Genomic DNA, 17,465 nt, shown 5'->3' on the forward strand with positions numbered 1-17,465 from the left:
TGGAGCGGGGGAGAGGGAGCGGGAGGCCAAGGATGAGGTGGAGGGGTGGGGTGGAGAGGTATATATGAGAGAGGGGTGTGAGTTGGGAGCAGGCCAGTGCAATGGCGGGGGACAGGGCGACGTGGAGGCGATTTGTTTGTGGCCACCCCGTACAGGATCGAGGCTTCTGGCAATTGATAGGTAGATAGACTTTCTATGTATGGCTGTTTTATTTCTGGTAGCTTTTCTCTGTCTTCCTTTTATACCTGACAATCTAATATAAAGTGTTCTATATCCTCATTCTCGTGTCCACACATTATGCCCTTTGTTTTTTCTTTCGAGTGCCTTTTTCTGTCATTTAAGTGTATTGGTGCGCCACTTGAAGAAAGTGATAGAGGCTGGTGTGTTATACTTCATATTTTCCTCACCCATTTGTGTCTTTCATTTTCTGTATTATTTCTTAGAGAACTTTTTATCCCCACGTGATTACTGAGAGTCTGTGATGGCAACTTCACAACCCTAGCACTTCGCCATTTTCAGTACAGTATATGTTTCATTACTGAAACATCAAGTTTTCAAATGCTGCTCCTAGGTATGAGTAGAGGTAGGTTACTTTTCCACAGAAGTTTTAAAATGATGTGACGAATTATTTTCTTGTGGTGAACTGGTCAAAACTAATGTTCACTACACTATGACCAATATTTCGTACAAAATATGTATGTCACTGATAGGAAACTTTGTGGATAGCCATATCACCATAAATAACGAGGCTAAAGAAACACAAGCAGGCTTCACAAAGGGAGCCAAAATAGAAGACAACTTATTAACCTTACAATACTGCATAGAGGATAGCTACCAGAAGGGAAAACCTCTTATAATAATATCCATTGATTACTCAAAGGCATTTGAGTCAATTAAAAGAGAGAAAATAGTACAGGCACTAATGCGATACAAGGTACAGTACACCCAAAGATAATAGATACCATTGTTAACATATATAAAGAAGACAAAACAAAAATAAAAGTAGGTGATTCTGAAATAGAAATGGACATAACTAGCGGGATTAGACAAGGCTGCACAGGTTCAACAATATTATTCAAATTAATAACCAACCTGATAATAGAAAAATTGGAAGGACAAAATATTGGATTCATCAATGAGAAACTGAAAATAGGAGTACTATTCTTTGCTGATGATGGACTCCTAATAGCACACTCGATAGAAGATGCAAAAGACAGCCTAAAAACAGTAATAGAATATAGTCAAAAATGTGGTCTAAACATAAATAAAACAAAAAGTAATATCATCATCCATAATATGAAAAACCAGCCAGATGAAATAGAAGGGATAAAAGTAACTGATAATATAAAGTACCTTGGATTACAGATAGATAACAAAAGAAACTACTTCAAAACACAGAAGGAAATGATGGCACAGAAAGCTCAAAAGATGGCAAATATTACATACTCGGTAATTGCAAGGAGTTGTAATAAAGTCATGATAGGTAAAACCTACTGGAAAAATGTAGCCGTACCTACAATACTTCATGGGTCAAATATCATAAATTACACGGAAGCAGAAATTGAAAAGCTACAAAGGATAGAGAACGGAGTATACAGACAAATAATAGGAGCACCCAGGTATGCAGCAAACTGCACACTAAGGGGAGAGATTGGAGCATCATTAGTTAAACGAAGAATAATCACAGGTAGATTAGAGTACACCAGGGGTATTCTTCAGGGCAAAAATGAATTACTAAAAACTATACTAGAAATGATGAATATACAGAATATGAACTGGATGAAGGAAACCAATAAGTACGAGGAATTAATAGGAATAGCTGACAGAAAATTAATGATTATGACAAAAAGCAGACTAAAGGAGAAAACAATGAATTGGGACACACAGAAATGGAAGGAGGAAGTACTGTATCTAGGAAAACAAGCCTGAAGATATATAAAGAATGGAAAGAGAATATCAGAGAAGAACAAGTGGATGATAACAGACCAGCATCAACAATCTTCTATAGAGCAAGAACAAACTGCTTGCCATTATTCGATAGAAAGAGACATGAAAATGGAAATACAGAGTGCAGATTATGCGGTGCAGAAAAAGAAAATCTGGAACATTTTATGCTCGAGTGCACAGTGTACAATGAACAGAGATTGAATGCTATGGAGTTACAAAAACCCTACATTGAAAATAAAGAAGAAATAATTGGAATTTTTTTTTATTTAGTAACATAAACATTGAACAGAAAAAAAGTATCCTATATAACCTCTGGGAAATAAGAAAAAAGAAATTAATGGAGCAAAACACAACGTTGTGAATGATTGAAAAGGAATAGAGTTCAGGAGGTGCCGTTGAAAAGGCATTACCTCCGACAATCATCTGATCTGACTATGAAATCGCTGCTGGCTCGTAGCACGGTTGCAGTTAATAAGGAATGTTATACTAACGTGTACCCAAACAAGGATGGAAGGAGGCAACAAAAAAGTAAGCTGCAACGTATAATTCATTTGTGCTCCATAATCTGCTCTCTTCCATGGATAACTTTGTGGTCCGCTGACAAGCTTGTCTGGAATGGGTGCTGGCCTGTTTACGCGGCTGTTACTGGTGTACAGAATTTATAAATCAGAGTTATTTATTAAAATTAGGTTAGAAATTCTCAGTTCATTTGTGCCTCTGGGAGAAAACTGGATTGATGTAGCCCAGGCCTAACCCACCCAAAAGGGCCAAAACTAAATCAACCAAACAGGCCACGCCAGACTAACTGGCCTAACCAAAGCTATGGCTATAGTATCCTGAGACCAGTTGTTAGACAACGTGCCATAATGCCTGGACTTGTCATTTGGTGAGTTGCTGGGTACAGCTCAGCTGAGTGAATGTGTGAAGCCATGCACCTGAGTCTCATCACTATGCCCAATTTTGCTGGTTTGCCCCCCCTCCCCCTTCTGTTTTGCTTGCACGTTAATGAGTGACCTACCAACTGATGATCAAGAGCAAGATTGCCTCTAGGAGTGGATCCAGGCCTGGGAAGGAAGAAACTTCTAGACAACATCCAGCTGGTGTGAAGTGTCAAGGTGGCAGCAGGGGAGGTGGACAACAACAAAACGGATGGGTAGAAAATGTGGTCAATTTTTACACGTACACCTCATGTGAGTTTCAACTTTTCGTTAATATTTTCTAGTAGATTTGGTCATTCTAAGAGTAATTTTTTCTGTTACATTTCCCTCAGAAATTCATAACAAACGAGTTACACGTGGTTTATTTCTGCCAGTTACAGGCGAGAGCGCGTTGATTTTGACTTTCGTTTCTATTGAAAGTCGCTAGTTTTTGCTGAACACGACCAGCAACTTCTGGTAGAAACTAATGGCCAAAATCAACTCAAATCACACCAAAAACAACAGAAAACAGTCAGTTTGGATGCCTATTACCACGTGAAATGACCTTTTTTTATAGCTAAAGGAAATTAACCTAACCTAACCTATCAAAATTATGTAACCTAACCTGACCTAACCAAGCAAAATTACCTAACCTAACCTAGAAGCTCACCTTAATCAGTATCCTCATTTTCGTCGAGGATTAATTTCATTGGTTGATGCAACACGGGCTCGTCTGTGATTGGCGCAAATAAAGAACTTGTAACTCATTTATTATCAATTTCCGAGAGAAGTGTCATAGAAGAAAAGATTCTTAGAATGACCGAATCTACCAGAAAATGTTAACAAAAAGTCGAAAATTGCATGAGGTGTTCGTGTACAATTTGACCGAAAATGCAAGGTGGTACGTAGTAGGGGAAAATGATGATGCACTCTAGTGTGAGTGTTGTTCCAGCTGGTTTTGTATTGCATGTGAAGAGATTTTAGAGAGTGACTATCAGATATAGAAAAGCTTAAGTGAAACTGCAAATCCAACAGCACTGGTTTTGCAAGGAGTGCAACAGTAAGGCAGTTAATGTTGTGAAATTGGTAAATAACCTAAAGATGAGTCAGGACATGCTTAATGACAGGGTTGTGAAGGTAGAGGAAAGGCTAGATATTATGGAAAACATGAAAAATCACAACATGTTAGAAAACCAACCAGCTGGTACTGTACGTGAAGAAATACATAAGGCCAAACTTAAAGAGACTCAGCTGTCTGAGGCAACTGACAGCAAACCCTTTTCTGTTTCCTCCTACTTTCTCTATACTCATTTCAAAGCCAAAGGTGGATGTTGTGTATATGTACGCAACGATTTATCTTGCTCGTGCTTCTGAATTCTCTGCTCTCTGGCTTCAGCTTTCTTGCCATTCTCTGACTAAATATATCTGCGCTGTTTACTAATCCCCTAATTCTACTGACTATCAGAAATTCTTCAACTATCTTACATTCATGATGGAACACATTCTATCCATTTCTCCATTCTCTGAAATCTCCATTCTAGGAGATTTCAATGTTCACCACCACCTTTGGCTCTCCTCTCCTTTCACTGATCCACCTGGTGAACAAGCCTACATCTTTTCAAACCTTAATGACCTAGAGCAGCTTGTACAGCACCCTACCCGTATCGCTGACTGCTTTGGAGAGAGCTCCAACCTACTTCTTCCTTACAACTAAACCTTCTGCTTACACTGTTAATCTTTCCTTTCCGTTGGGCTCCTCCGATCATAACCTTATTACTTTAACCTGTCCTATTGCTCTGGTACGGCCTGTGTACCCTCCAAAGAAACGTCGTCTGTGGCACTTTGGAGTTGCAGATTGTGAAGCCTTCAGACAGTACTTCTTTGATTTTCCATGGAATGATTATTGCTTCCATGGCCGGGAGCCATCTGAGTGTGCCTTGCTTATTACGGAGGTTATTCTCTCAGGCATGGAAGCATACATTCCATTCTCATATCCTTTGACTAATGCAAGAAAGCCATGGTTCAATACGCTTGTTCTAATACCGTTAACAACAAGGAGAGGGCCTATGAAAGGTACTGGAGCCAACCCACCCCTGAATCATATCATGTTTATGTTTCTGCCCGGAATTTTGCTAAGTCTGTTCTTCGCAATGCTAAAAATAATTTCATTCGTACTAAATGCTTTCAACTCTCCAACTCGAATTCTTCCTGCTCCTTCTGGCACCTTGCCAAAAACCTTTCTAACAACTTTACCTCATCATCCTTCCCTCCTTTTTTCTACTGTGATGGCTCAGTAGCTATTTCCTCTGTTGATAAAGCAGATCTCTTCGCTCAGGCCTTCTCCTCCAGTTCCACCTTAGACGATTCTGGTTCTGTTCCTCCATCACTTCCCCCCTCAGTCATCCTCATGGGTGACTTTAAAATTTCTTCAGCTGATGTTGGCCTCAATACTAACAAGGCATATGGGCCTGATGGAGTCTCTCCTGTTGTCCTCAAGAACTGTGCTTCAGTGCTTACACCTTTCGTAGGTAAACTCTTTTGCCTTTGTCTTTCAACTAGTACCTTTCCTTCTTGCTGGAAGTTTGTTCTCATTCAGCCAGTCCCAAAGAAGGGTGACCATTCCCAACCCTTTAACTATCATCCAATTGCTTTAACATCTGAAACGTTTTCAAGTCTGTTCTTAACAGAAAAATTTTAAAGCATCTTTCCTGTCAGAACCTTCTTTCTGATTGTCAGTATGAGTTCCGTCAGGGACGCTCCACTGATGATCTTCTCACCTACCTTTCACACTCTTGGTCATCCTCCTTTTGGGACTTTGGCAAAAGCTTTGCCATTGCACTTGGCATCTGGAAAGCTTTCGATCATGTCTGGCATAAATCTTTAATTTCCAAACTGCCCTCTTATAGTTTCTGCCCATCTATCTGTGCCTTCATCAATAGCTTCCTTTCTGGTGGTTCTGTAGCTGCTGTTGTAGACAGCCATTGTTCTTCTAGATCTATCAACAGTGGCCTCAGGGCTCTGTCCTATCACCAACTCTCTTCCTTTTATTCATCAATGACGTTCTAAGCTGTATATTTAATCCTTTCCACTCGTACACTGATGATTCCACCCTTCACTTTTCCATTTGGTTTCTGCAACGTCCATCTCAGCAGTTACTTCAACAAACAAGGGATGAGGCTATGGCACACGTAATGTCTGACTTGGCTTTTATCTCTGACTGGGGTAAAAATAATCTTGTTGTTTTTAATGCATCAAAGACTGTTTTTACACCTATCAACCCATCAAAATCTTCCACAGGAGTACCCACTAATGTTTAATAATATCCAGCTCAGTCCTGCATCATCCTTGAACATGCTTGGGGTTTCATTCACACGGGACTTATCTTGGAAAGATCATATTGCATCTCTTGTAAAATCTGCTTCCAAGAGATTAGGTGTGCTAAGCCGACTTCGTGCCTTCTTTACCCTTGCACAGTTGTTGACTTTATACACGGGTTTTATTCGCCCCTGTTTAGAGAGGAGCATGTGGAATCACATGGAGAGACAGACTGACAAATGAGGAAGTGAAGGAGCGATGTGTTGTGGATGTGGATATGATAGGAAGCTGGTCGTTCCATTGTGAGAAACGTTACATTCAGAGACAAGTTACTGATCTACTCTCACTTGTGTTTCCTTAAGTAGGCAATATAAATAAATGCCGTAAAGTGGTGTGAGAAACGTTACCGCGACGCTACCTCACCTTTTACTTTGCATGAGTATTTTCAATAACTCGTTGATTTTACTGGTTCAGTCAAGAAGTGCTTTATATCAGTAATATGTCAGTGTATGAGGATCATAACCATACCCAGCAAATTCTTTTTCTCCTAAGAATTTTGCTACGTTACAGGAAAATGTGACCGTGAGACGATGCAGGAAAAGTGAGAAATGTTACTTGTGGGAATTTCGTTTTTCATATAATTACAAAATCATCTTTTATGAAGGTACAGTAATTGTAAGTATCACAAAACAATGTAAATCATGTATTAATGTGAAACACACGATAAATTAACTAAAACATGATTCTTGTAAAGCAGGGTTTGGGGTGATGCAGCAGAAAAGAACAATATCTATCTATCTATCTATTGCCAGACCCCTTAATCCCGTTTGGAGTGGCCACAAACAAATTGCCTCCACGTCACCCTGTCCCCTGCCATTTCACTGCTCTGCTCCCAACTCACACCCCCCTCTCTCATATACCTCTCCACCCCATCCCTCCATCTCATCCTCGGCCTCCCCCTCCCTCTTCCCCCCTCCACCTCATCCTCGGCCTCCCTCTCCCTCTTCCCCCTCCACCTCACTCATATACACTCTCTTCGTCAGTCTTTCACCCTTCATCCTTTCCACATGGCCAAACTACCTCAGTGTGTTCCTCATAACGCTTCCTATCACATCCACACCACAACGCTCCCTTATATCCTCATTCGTCAGTCTGTCTCTCCATGTGACTCCACAGGCTCCTCTTAAATAACTCATTTCCACTGCTCTCACTCTTGACTTGTGTATTTCCAACAACGTCCAAGCTTCACTTCCGTACGTTAGAGTTGGTATCACAATACTGTCATGTAGTAACTTTTTCACTTCCATGCTCACTTCCCTGTTTCTTATCACTGCTTTCAAGGAACCAGCAACCTTTCTTCCCTGCTGTACCCTTTCAAGCACTTCACCCTCCAAACCTCCATCGTTACTCATCACACTACCCAAGTACTTAAACGTATTCACATTTTCCAATTCCTCACCATCCAATTCCTCACCATCCAACATAAATTACCTTATAACATGTAGGTAACCCTACAGCTAGTAATTGATGTGAAAGTTACATGATAAGCTTGCCTGTATATCACACCAGTGATATAAACAAAACAGAAATTGAAGATCAACCACTTGCTCATCGAAGATGGAAAATTCATCCTTTTAGACTAATTGATTGAGGAAGGAAAGTTCACTTCTTTGAATGTGTGTGTCATTCTTGACGAGTGAAATCATATCCCAGATCATTGCTCTAAAGGAGGCAGGCCACCAGACAAAGGAAATTAGTGAATTGGTTGGTGTGGCATGATCGACAGTGCGTCGTTGGTGTGCGCGGTTCCGAGTGGAAAACAGTGGTGAAGTTCCCACAAAGAAACCACGGTCTGGTAGGCATAGGAAAATTCCCCAAGGTCTGTTAATGTTTTAAAACGTGCAGTGGAGTTTAATCCTCATGTGAGTGCAAGGAAAATAAAGGAGAGCAACCCGGAAGTGTTTGGTGAGGTGTCTGTGAGAACAGTGTCTCATAGGGTCCATGAACTTGGTTACACAAGTCACAGGCCTGTGAAGAAGCCACTTCTCACAAAAAATCAGCGACTTCGTAGGCTTGCCTTTGCTAATAAATATCTTAACTGGGGTGAGGAGCAATGGTTGTCAGTGTTGTGATCTGATGAGGCAACGTTTAGTGTCACCTGTAACAGAGGAGCATGTGTGTACCGACGCAAAGGTAGTGACCCACTTGACCCACGGTATGTAGAAAGCACAGTTAAACATCCTGATTCACTCATGGTATGGGCTTGTTTTTCTGGTCAAGGTTTGGGGAAGCTTGTTGTGCTTCCCAAGAACATCAGAGTGAATCACGATGTTTACCTGGAGCTTCTGTGTGATCATTTACCAGACTCCTTCGAGCTAACAGGTGCACGAGTGTTTCAGCAGGACGGTGCACCTGCGCACAAGGCCATATCAGTCACCAATTGGCTTTGTGACTGCGAGGTATCATTCATGAAAGACTGGCCAGGAAATAGCCCAGACCTCAACCCGATTGAAAACTTCCGGTACCTCGTAAAGAAGAGTCTCCAAGGGAAGGACATGAGCTCTCTGCCTAAGCTGGAAGCTGCCATTCGTGACTCCTGGGAGAAAATACCCCTCCAGCACCTCAGGAGCCTCGCTTTTTCACTTCCAAGACGTCTCAGGTCCGTGAAGAAGCGTAAAGGATACCCTACTTAGCACTAAAGGTAAATAAAATGCATTATTTATATGTTTTTTCAATGTTGAAAGGTTTGTTTCGTAGGAGGGATGCAGGGTGCTCAATACTTCTGATGAGTACTGTAGGCTAGGAGGTTAATCAGAGAGAGCAAACAATCCATTATCTCCATCCTGTGTATCCTCATACATGTGAAAAATCCTTTTGGTAATGCATTAGTCTGATTCATTACCAAACGAATTTTTCATTACCAAATTGGCCCACATTTGGTCATGAGAAATACCAATTGGCAACCCTGAGAGGGGAGGGGGGAGGAAGGAAGGGGTGAAGAGGCCATGGTTAAACCAGCTGTTTGGCGCTGTGCGGCAATTTCAAATTATGGGTGGGAAAAAATTTGGATTTTGGGGGGATTTTTTTTTTTTTTTTGGGGGGGGGGTCCTAAGGTCCCGGTCCACAATGCCCAGTAAGTGGGGTGTCCGGAAAGTGGGCGTCCGGAAAGTACGGGGATTACTGTACTATGCTGAGCCTATAATGGTAGGCAACTTTGGATTCTCAATGCCATCAATCCTCCTTTTTACATCTGACTTTTGGGTATAAGTTAATGTTGACTTCTTCCTCTTCCCCATCCTCAAAGAAATTGTAGGCTTAGTGGGGTTATCATCGGCCATGGTTTCACTGAGCAATCAGAGGAAGCACTGGGGGGGGGGGAATCCTTTCATTACAAACTACACTGGAACCACAGGCCAACAATGGAGAGGAGACAATGCAGTGAGCTGGGCTCTGAGACATCAAGCACGCACATCCTTCATGCTTGGCACGGGTGGGAAGCGCCGTGATTGTCTTATAATAAGTGCTGTGCTTTAATATGATTGGTTTAGTAAGGTAATTGGCATGCTTGACTACGATTGGTTTACACCCGGCTAGACGCGCAGGCTTGAGATAATGGTGGTGCATATTACACGAGGCATAAGAAGAGCGTTACTTTTGAGGCCGCATTCGTGAATTTCATATAATTTCTACGAGTTACTGATATTGCAAACTGTTTTTTGCCGAATATTATGAACCTGTTGTTTAGGATCATGCAGTTTAGGAGATTCCACTGTAGTATACCATACCAGTATATAATGCTCCTACTAATGTGTTTGATATTTTCACAGCTGGAAATGAAGCTAGCCATGATGAAGAGAAAACTCCAACGGAAGGAGCATAAACTAAAGAAGCTCGATCGAGCCGTTGAAGCTAAGAAGCATGTTCGAGAAACTCTTGAGCGCCACAATATGGCCAGTGATAGGCAGAGTGAGTATATCACTTACCTAGTGCATTCTTCCTTTTTATAATGTGGCCTGAGAGGAGTGTGTGGAGTTGCATAGACTGACAGACAGACAAGGAAGTTCAGAAGTATTGTTGTAGTGATGTAGATGTGCTGGAAAGTGTTAGGTGCAGTATCCTGAAATGGCTTGGCCATTGAATGGAGAGTGAGAAACTGAGTAAGAGAATATACAGTATGTGAGTGAGGGGGGGAGGGAGATGGGGAGAAAGGGAGACTGATGATAAGGATAGGTATGGGTTGGAAAGGTACAGTGTATGGGTGAGGCTGGTATGGGATGTGATGGCAGAGGACAGGGCGACACAGAGGTGATTTATTCATGGCCATCTCGTCTGGGATTAAGGCATCTTGCTGTAGAGATGTAGACAGATACATGTAGACCTGGTATAAAGTACAGTACAGGTGTATAACAGGATAGTTGATGACAGTGTTTCTAAAACTTTCTTATGAGACTTTTTGTTTTTTGTGATATCTGTAACCCCAATTTTTTTTTCTGCATAGGCCTAAATATGATTTCTCATTTATAGGTATATTTTGGTACTGCGAGGGATCAGATGACTCCATGCATAGTCAGTATTAACATGAAAAAAAAAATAAATAAATAACACCAGTATAAAAACAAAATAATAGTCATATACAGTACTTCAGTATAGTATACATTTACTCATTTGCTAACCAAATACAGTAGAAATTAAGCAAAACGCAGTAATAAAAAAGGATATTTTTGCAACTAGTAAACATAGTGTACATACATACATTCATCATATAATCCTGTGTTGCCACTTGAGGAACGTTGGAGCCCGGGGCTAACCAGGTTGGTCCTGACATTTAAAATGAGAGTGACCATCCTCACTCATCCCTGAGTGGCATTACATGAGCAATAAACCCCAGTCACCCTTTAGATATAAACCTACACAGGCCCAAGATGATCAGCATTATGGGAGAGTTTATTATAGGAAATGTGAATGAACAATTTTTTTTTTTTTTTTTTTTTTTTTTTTTTTTTTGTGGGTTTACGAGATTGAGCAACTAGTAAACCCACAAAAAAAAAAAAAAAGTACACTCACATCACCAGTAATGCATTCTCCCATAATGCTGATCACCTATAACTCAATAAGCACTCGGTTAGTTCCTAAAAGTCACTGCGATGCAGTTAGAACCTTTATAAGATGGGATATGAACGCAGACGTGGCATATCTGTCACTGCACAGATGTATCCGCTACAGTTTGGGCCATGTGACTGCTCAGAGGCTTACTGGTGTGATTGAGGTGATGATGTGGGTAGTATGTTGGTGATGGTGTGGGGTTATGTTGTAGGGTGAAGGTGTGGGTGGTTGTGTAGTCTATGTGATGATGTGGAATGATGGTGACTTCATAGTGCTGGCTCAGCATATTTCCTTTGAACAGCCAGCAAATATCCATGTGGAATAGGAGAGATTTGTGCTTATTTCCTAATCTTTGCAAAAAACTGTAAAATGCATAGGATTTAAAGAGCTCTTAATTCACAATATTCACAACCTTTATTACCAAATTTTGATGAACTGCATAGGTCATCTGATAAGGTCTTAGGAGCTGGTGTTTGTTTGTGGATAATGCAGTGAGTCCCAGTCATGGCTTCATTCTTTTTTTTTACCAACTTGATGAATCCAGGCTAAGATCCAAGCATTGTTGGGGGACAGTCACTACAGACACCAACTAGCATTTTCCATGGAAAATAATTTGCTTGAAAAAAATCGTCTTTTGTAATAACATTTGAAGAATTTGATGTTTCCAGTGCTGCTGAGAAAAGCATTTCTTTCAGAACCCCTCCATCCACAAATTGGCAATAAGTAAGCAACTGGAAACAGTGGGCAACATCATCTATTTCATTGCAGTGTGAAAAGCTCATGTGGCGTGTCTTTCAATGCCCTGTGGTTTGTCTTCATATATTAGTCCAGACAAACAAGCTTTAAAGTGTCTTTTACTGAGAACTGCATGGCATACAACACACTGAGGTAGCCGAATATTGTATTTCATGGTAACAATTAAATCAGCTTGATATATTCTTCTATATATGCTCATTTCATCACCATAGGGATTTCTGGAAAAGGCAAATAACAACAGGCTGACACTGTACCATACTTAGTGACTTTAGTCACTACTTTAGTACAATACAGAGTTACACAGAACAGTCAGTGTCATGGTCTCATACACTATACCACACAGTCATACACCATACCACAATCACATACCAGATCACACAGTCACCCTCTTTATTACAAGTCTGATTAAATAAGACATCATAATAAACTCTCATGGAGTAGGTATTACTTATAACTTCACAGTTACAAGGGGTGATATATAAACAACATCTATAAAATCTTCATTAAAAGAGAATAAATTAAGACTGTAACAGGGCACGAGATACATAATATGAGATGTGAGTCAGTGTGATTTTCATGATATATAGAAGACACGTAAATGGAAAATGGATAGGCCTAGAGACATACAGTTCAAACAGGGAAAAGTACATGTGGAGCATGGATTTAGGCAACCTCTGGAGTGCCTGTACAGTCTTGCTTATGTACACAGTGCAGCCTGAGAACATCTGTAGCAGTCTGTCTTTAACCCCCACCACACTCATCGCCTCATGTGAGGCGATGTGCAGGCCACTCCTGGCCACGCTGACCACCTCAGACTAGGCGATGGGTCTCTGCACCATGATTTCAAGCATGAGGAAGCGTCAGTGGTTTCCATGGAACGTTGACTCTCCCTCCATGTCATTAGATGTGTTGCCAAGCCCTGCTGTACCACGGTCGCCAAATACCGCATATTTAATATATAATTCAGATATGCAGGCCATCGCTGGCCGCACTGATCGCCTTATATGAGGCAATGGGTCTCTGTGCCATAATTTCAAGGACGATGAAACGTCAGTGGTTTCCATGAGAATGTTGAGTCTCCCTCTACACCACCAGATCTGTTGCCAAACTCTGCCAGACCTCAGTTGCCAAGTACCGCATATTTAGTAATGCAGTTCTAGTTTGTAGCCCAGCATTGACGGATTCACACCCATCTACCTCCCACGGTTCTGGCAACTTGTTGCTGCCCTCACACCCACCCAAGAGGCATAAATTACAAAAAGACGAGGGTGATGAAGACTTCAAGCTTAGAAACACTTGATCTGATCTGTAAAAAAATCAACTTGATATTTAAAAAAAAAAGCCCTAAAACAATAACTCAGGGAAGACAATCAGGTTGATAAGAATTAGTGTAGGGATTAATGAACAGAAAAAGGATCACACAGTGGCTTTTGTCACTGGGACATAAACACACACAAAGAGAGAGAGAGAGAGGTCACAGGGCCAGACATCAGCAACAGGGTTGGCTTTAATTCCTCCCCCCAAAAAAGCTATTTATTTATTTATTTATTTATTTTTTTTTACATTGTCTGGTGGTAGGTGGGGACACTCACCATCCACTGACTCGATGTAGTGGTGCTTTGGGTGTCTGCCCTTTCCTCTTTTCCTTCCATCCTCTTCTGTCTTTCTTTCCTTCATTCTTTCCCCTTCCTTCTGCTTGCGGGTGACTTTACACTCCCTCTTCTGTCTTTCATTCCTTCATCTTTCCTCTTCCTTCTGCCTACAGGTGACTCTGCACTGAGTGACAAGCCAAATGGTTTCCTATACACCTGGAAACAAATTACTCTGCTGGGTGGTAACTGTATAACCAGATCATGGCACCTGGTGGTTTAGTGGGCAATTAAGGCACTCCAGTTGGATTGAGCCTGTGTAGGTTTATAATCAAGGGGTGATTGGGGTTTATTGTTCTTGTAATGCCACTCGTGGATGAGTGAGTCTGGCCACACTCATTTTAAATGTCAGGACCAACTAGTCATGGGCTCCTACGCTCATGGGACAATGTAGGACTGGAAGATGGATGGATGGATAGTGAAGCATGTTTAAGGGTTAATGGGCATCTAAGTGAATGGTTCACGATCGGTGCAGGCGGGCTTCAAGGTTGTGTGATGTCCCCATGGTTGTTCAATATATGCATGGATGGGGTGATATGAGAAGTAAAAACACGAGTAATGGTGAGGGGAATGGCGTTGGTAATGAATGGTGATGGATGGAATATCTCAAATTTGTTGTATGCTGATGATGCAGTTCTACTTGCTAATACCGAACAAGAACTTGGTAGACTAGTGCAGAGTTCTGCTGATGTCTTGAGAGTAAATGTAGAAAAAAGTAAAGTGATGGTTATTGAGAGAGAAGGTGACTCCCAGTGCAATGTTACAGTGAATGGAGAGAGACTGGAATTGGTGAGAGTTCAAAAACCTTGGTACGGTGACAGAAAAAACAGCAAACTGTGCAAAAGAAGTGGAAAGTAGAGTGATGCAAGGAAGGAAAGTAGCTGGTACAATGACTTTGAAGAGAAACAGAGGCTTGAGTGTTGCAGCTGCATGAGGGAGTATTAGTGCCAACTTTATCATATGGATGTGAGACTGTGGTGTGGCACAAAATGAAAAGTCAAGAGTGAGAGCAATGGAGATGGGACTGCTGAGGAATGTGTATGGGGTACAGAGAGTGGACAGGATATGAAGTAGTGTGATTCGTGAAAGATGTGGAGTGAGGAAGTCTGTGGACACCATAATCGAAGAGAGTGTACTATGGTATGGTCTTGTGGAGAGAATGGATAACAATAGTGATGAAAAATGTATATCTGAGCGAATTTGAAGGAGGGAGGAGGCGAGGTAGGTCAAGGAGAAGGTGGAGAGATATGGTGGATGAGTGTGTGAGGAAGAGAAGTTTGGAAGTTTGTAAGGCTAGGGGACTGACAAGAGTTCGTGCTGGCTAGATGAATGTTGTGAGGAGAAGCGCATGATCAAGGATTTGGCACCCTGTTTTAACGTGACAGAGTCTGGATTGACTCTGTCGGATATGTGTATGTGAAGCTACAGAACATGGTGAATATTTTTGGCGTACCGGTATCAGATAGAGCCAGGACTCCAGGGGCTTGAATGTTGAGTGAATGGAAGCGTGGCCCATTGGAGTGGGCAAATTTGGGCTGTCTGGACATTGCTACTCCTCACCCTGCCCTAAGGTGGGAAAGGAGGTCCAGATGATGATGATTATGTTGATAATGATGGATCTTCTAGTCCTCTTTTTCTGGTGTTTTCCTTTACATGTGTTGCGATAAGCTGCTGTACAAGATCGAGGAGCTTTTGATCCCAACAGCTTTCATAGCCTCTTACATCTAAAGTATTCCAATTTATATCTGTATTGAAATCTCCAGTTAATATAATTCTTTCAGGTATCTCTTCCATTTTATGTGGTAGGGCTCTTAAACTCTGAATTGTACTTTCTGCCAGGTCTTCACATTTGCCTCTTTCCCAAGTGTTTGTTTTGGGTAGCATGTATGAATTTGCTACCATTATTTGCCCTTCAGATGTGTTGATCTCTGCTGCAAGTAATTCTGCTTGTGGCGGCATTTCTAGTTCTATCTCTTTGACTTGTACATTTTTCTTTGTTAATATCATAACTCCTCCTCTTTATCAAATTCTATCTCTTCTCCATACATTGTATTCTTCAAAGTTTAGGGTGCCATTTGATATCCTTAGGATTAATTTCGTTTCAGTCAGGTAAATTCTATGAGGCTCCTTTTCTTTGGTATAGTCTTTTATCTCTAATAATTTGAATACCATTCCATCTACATTTGAGTATGTCATCATAATCATGTTGTTTACATATTTGACATAGTTTGAGTTCACTACTTTCCTTTCTTTTTGAGTCCCTACTGGTTACTGTATGTACTACTTTCTTACTTGTAGCCCAACTGCCTTGTCTATTTATATATCTATCTGTCTATAGCTTGACGCCCTAATCCCGTAAAGGGTGGCCGCAGACAGAATGCCTCGACGTTGCTCTGTCACCCACCATTTGACTACTCTCCCTCCAACTCACTCCCCCCTCCCTCATATACCTGTCAACTCCATCCCTCCACCTCATCTTTGGTCTTCCCCTCCCTCTGCCTCTCTCCACCTCACCTACATACATCCTCTTAGTCAGTCTCATTCTCCATTCTCTTCCTCTCATCTTTCCACATTTTTTGTTTTTGCCTCATCTCCCTTCTCCTTTAGTAATCCTCATTCCTCCTGAGTTAGGCACCTTTTCATCCATACTTTCCTAAATTCCCCTTTTTCCATGGTTTGTTAGTATTTTTTAATATATCCTCTACTGTGTTCACACTTTGGAATGTTACTTTCTGGGGCCCCAACTTATTTCTCTCATATTTTCCTAGCCTTTTGTGTTCCACCATATCTTTATCAGATACGGTATATCCTCCAATACTTCGTCCAATACGTTTATTGTAATTACAGGTAACTCGCACGGAACACGATCTCACGGAACGCGCTCGCAATTATACACGGTAAGGGCTGGGATACATATAAGACAACGGAAGATTAAAAAACCATCATGAAAACTACAAATTAACGCAGGAGAGGCCTTTGAAAGATCAAATCCTCAAACGTCACCGCTCGCAATTATACACGGTAAGGGCTGGGATACATATAAGACAATGTAAGATTAAAAAACCATCATGAAAACTACAAATTAACGCAGGAGAGGCCTTTGAAAGATCAAATCCTCGAACGTCACCGCAGCGCGCGGTTTGTTTTGATTATGTGACAATCTAGGCGGGAAATTATTCAGTGAGTGAGACATTCCCGAGTACAGTAGCACAGTATTTGTAAGTTAAATATTTAGGGTACTGTACTGTTCTGGTAAGTTTATGTGCAACTTAAAGTACAGTACTATTAAATAACGTTAAAGCAAGAAATAAAGTCTTATAACCAGTTAACCTGATAGGCGTCAGAATATTGCCTTTTTTATTTGTTCGTTTTTTCCACAGTACTGTACAGTATTTGTAAGTTAAATATTTACCGTTCTCGTATGTACTGTACTTGTAAGCACTTAAATAAAGTTAAATCATTAAATAAAGCCTTGTAACCAGTTAACCCGAATTATATGATTACCCATGATCGGCGTCGGAATATTGCCTTTTTTGTTTGTTCGTTAAACTCTTACTGTACTGCTTTTCTACAGTACTGTATTTGTAAGTTAAATATTTACTGTTCTGGTATGTACTTGTAAGCAATTAAAGCATTAAATAAAGCCTTGTAACCAGTTAACCTGATTTATATGATTACCCATGATCGGCGTCGGAATATTGCCTTTTTAGTTTGTTCGTTAAAGACTTATAATAAGAGAAAAATACATTTTTGTCTTGGTATCTTTACCTATTTGCTC

General features: G+C 41.0%; 1 protein-coding gene across 2 annotated transcripts in view; it reads left to right on the forward strand.

The window, feature by feature from the left end:
• Positions 1-2,345: 2,345 nt before the first annotated feature.
• LOC145397822 (uncharacterized) overlaps positions 2,346-17,465 on the forward strand; it is a 74,183-nt gene continuing 59,063 nt past the window's right edge. For both annotated transcript variants that reach the window (XM_080270851.1, XM_080270852.1), the window contains exons 1-2: positions 2,346-2,475; positions 10,007-10,145. In XM_080270851.1, coding sequence (XP_080126977.1) covers positions 2,455-2,475; positions 10,007-10,145 — 160 coding nt within the window. In that variant the 5' untranslated portion in view covers positions 2,346-2,454. The remainder of the gene's footprint in view (positions 2,476-10,006; positions 10,146-17,465) is intronic.

Source organism: Coenobita brevimanus, chromosome 43 (assembly GCF_032717465.1).
Source record: "Coenobita brevimanus isolate Jiangsu-jjx chromosome 43, ASM3271746v2, whole genome shotgun sequence".
Taxonomy (NCBI): Eukaryota; Metazoa; Arthropoda; class Malacostraca; order Decapoda; family Coenobitidae; genus Coenobita; species Coenobita brevimanus.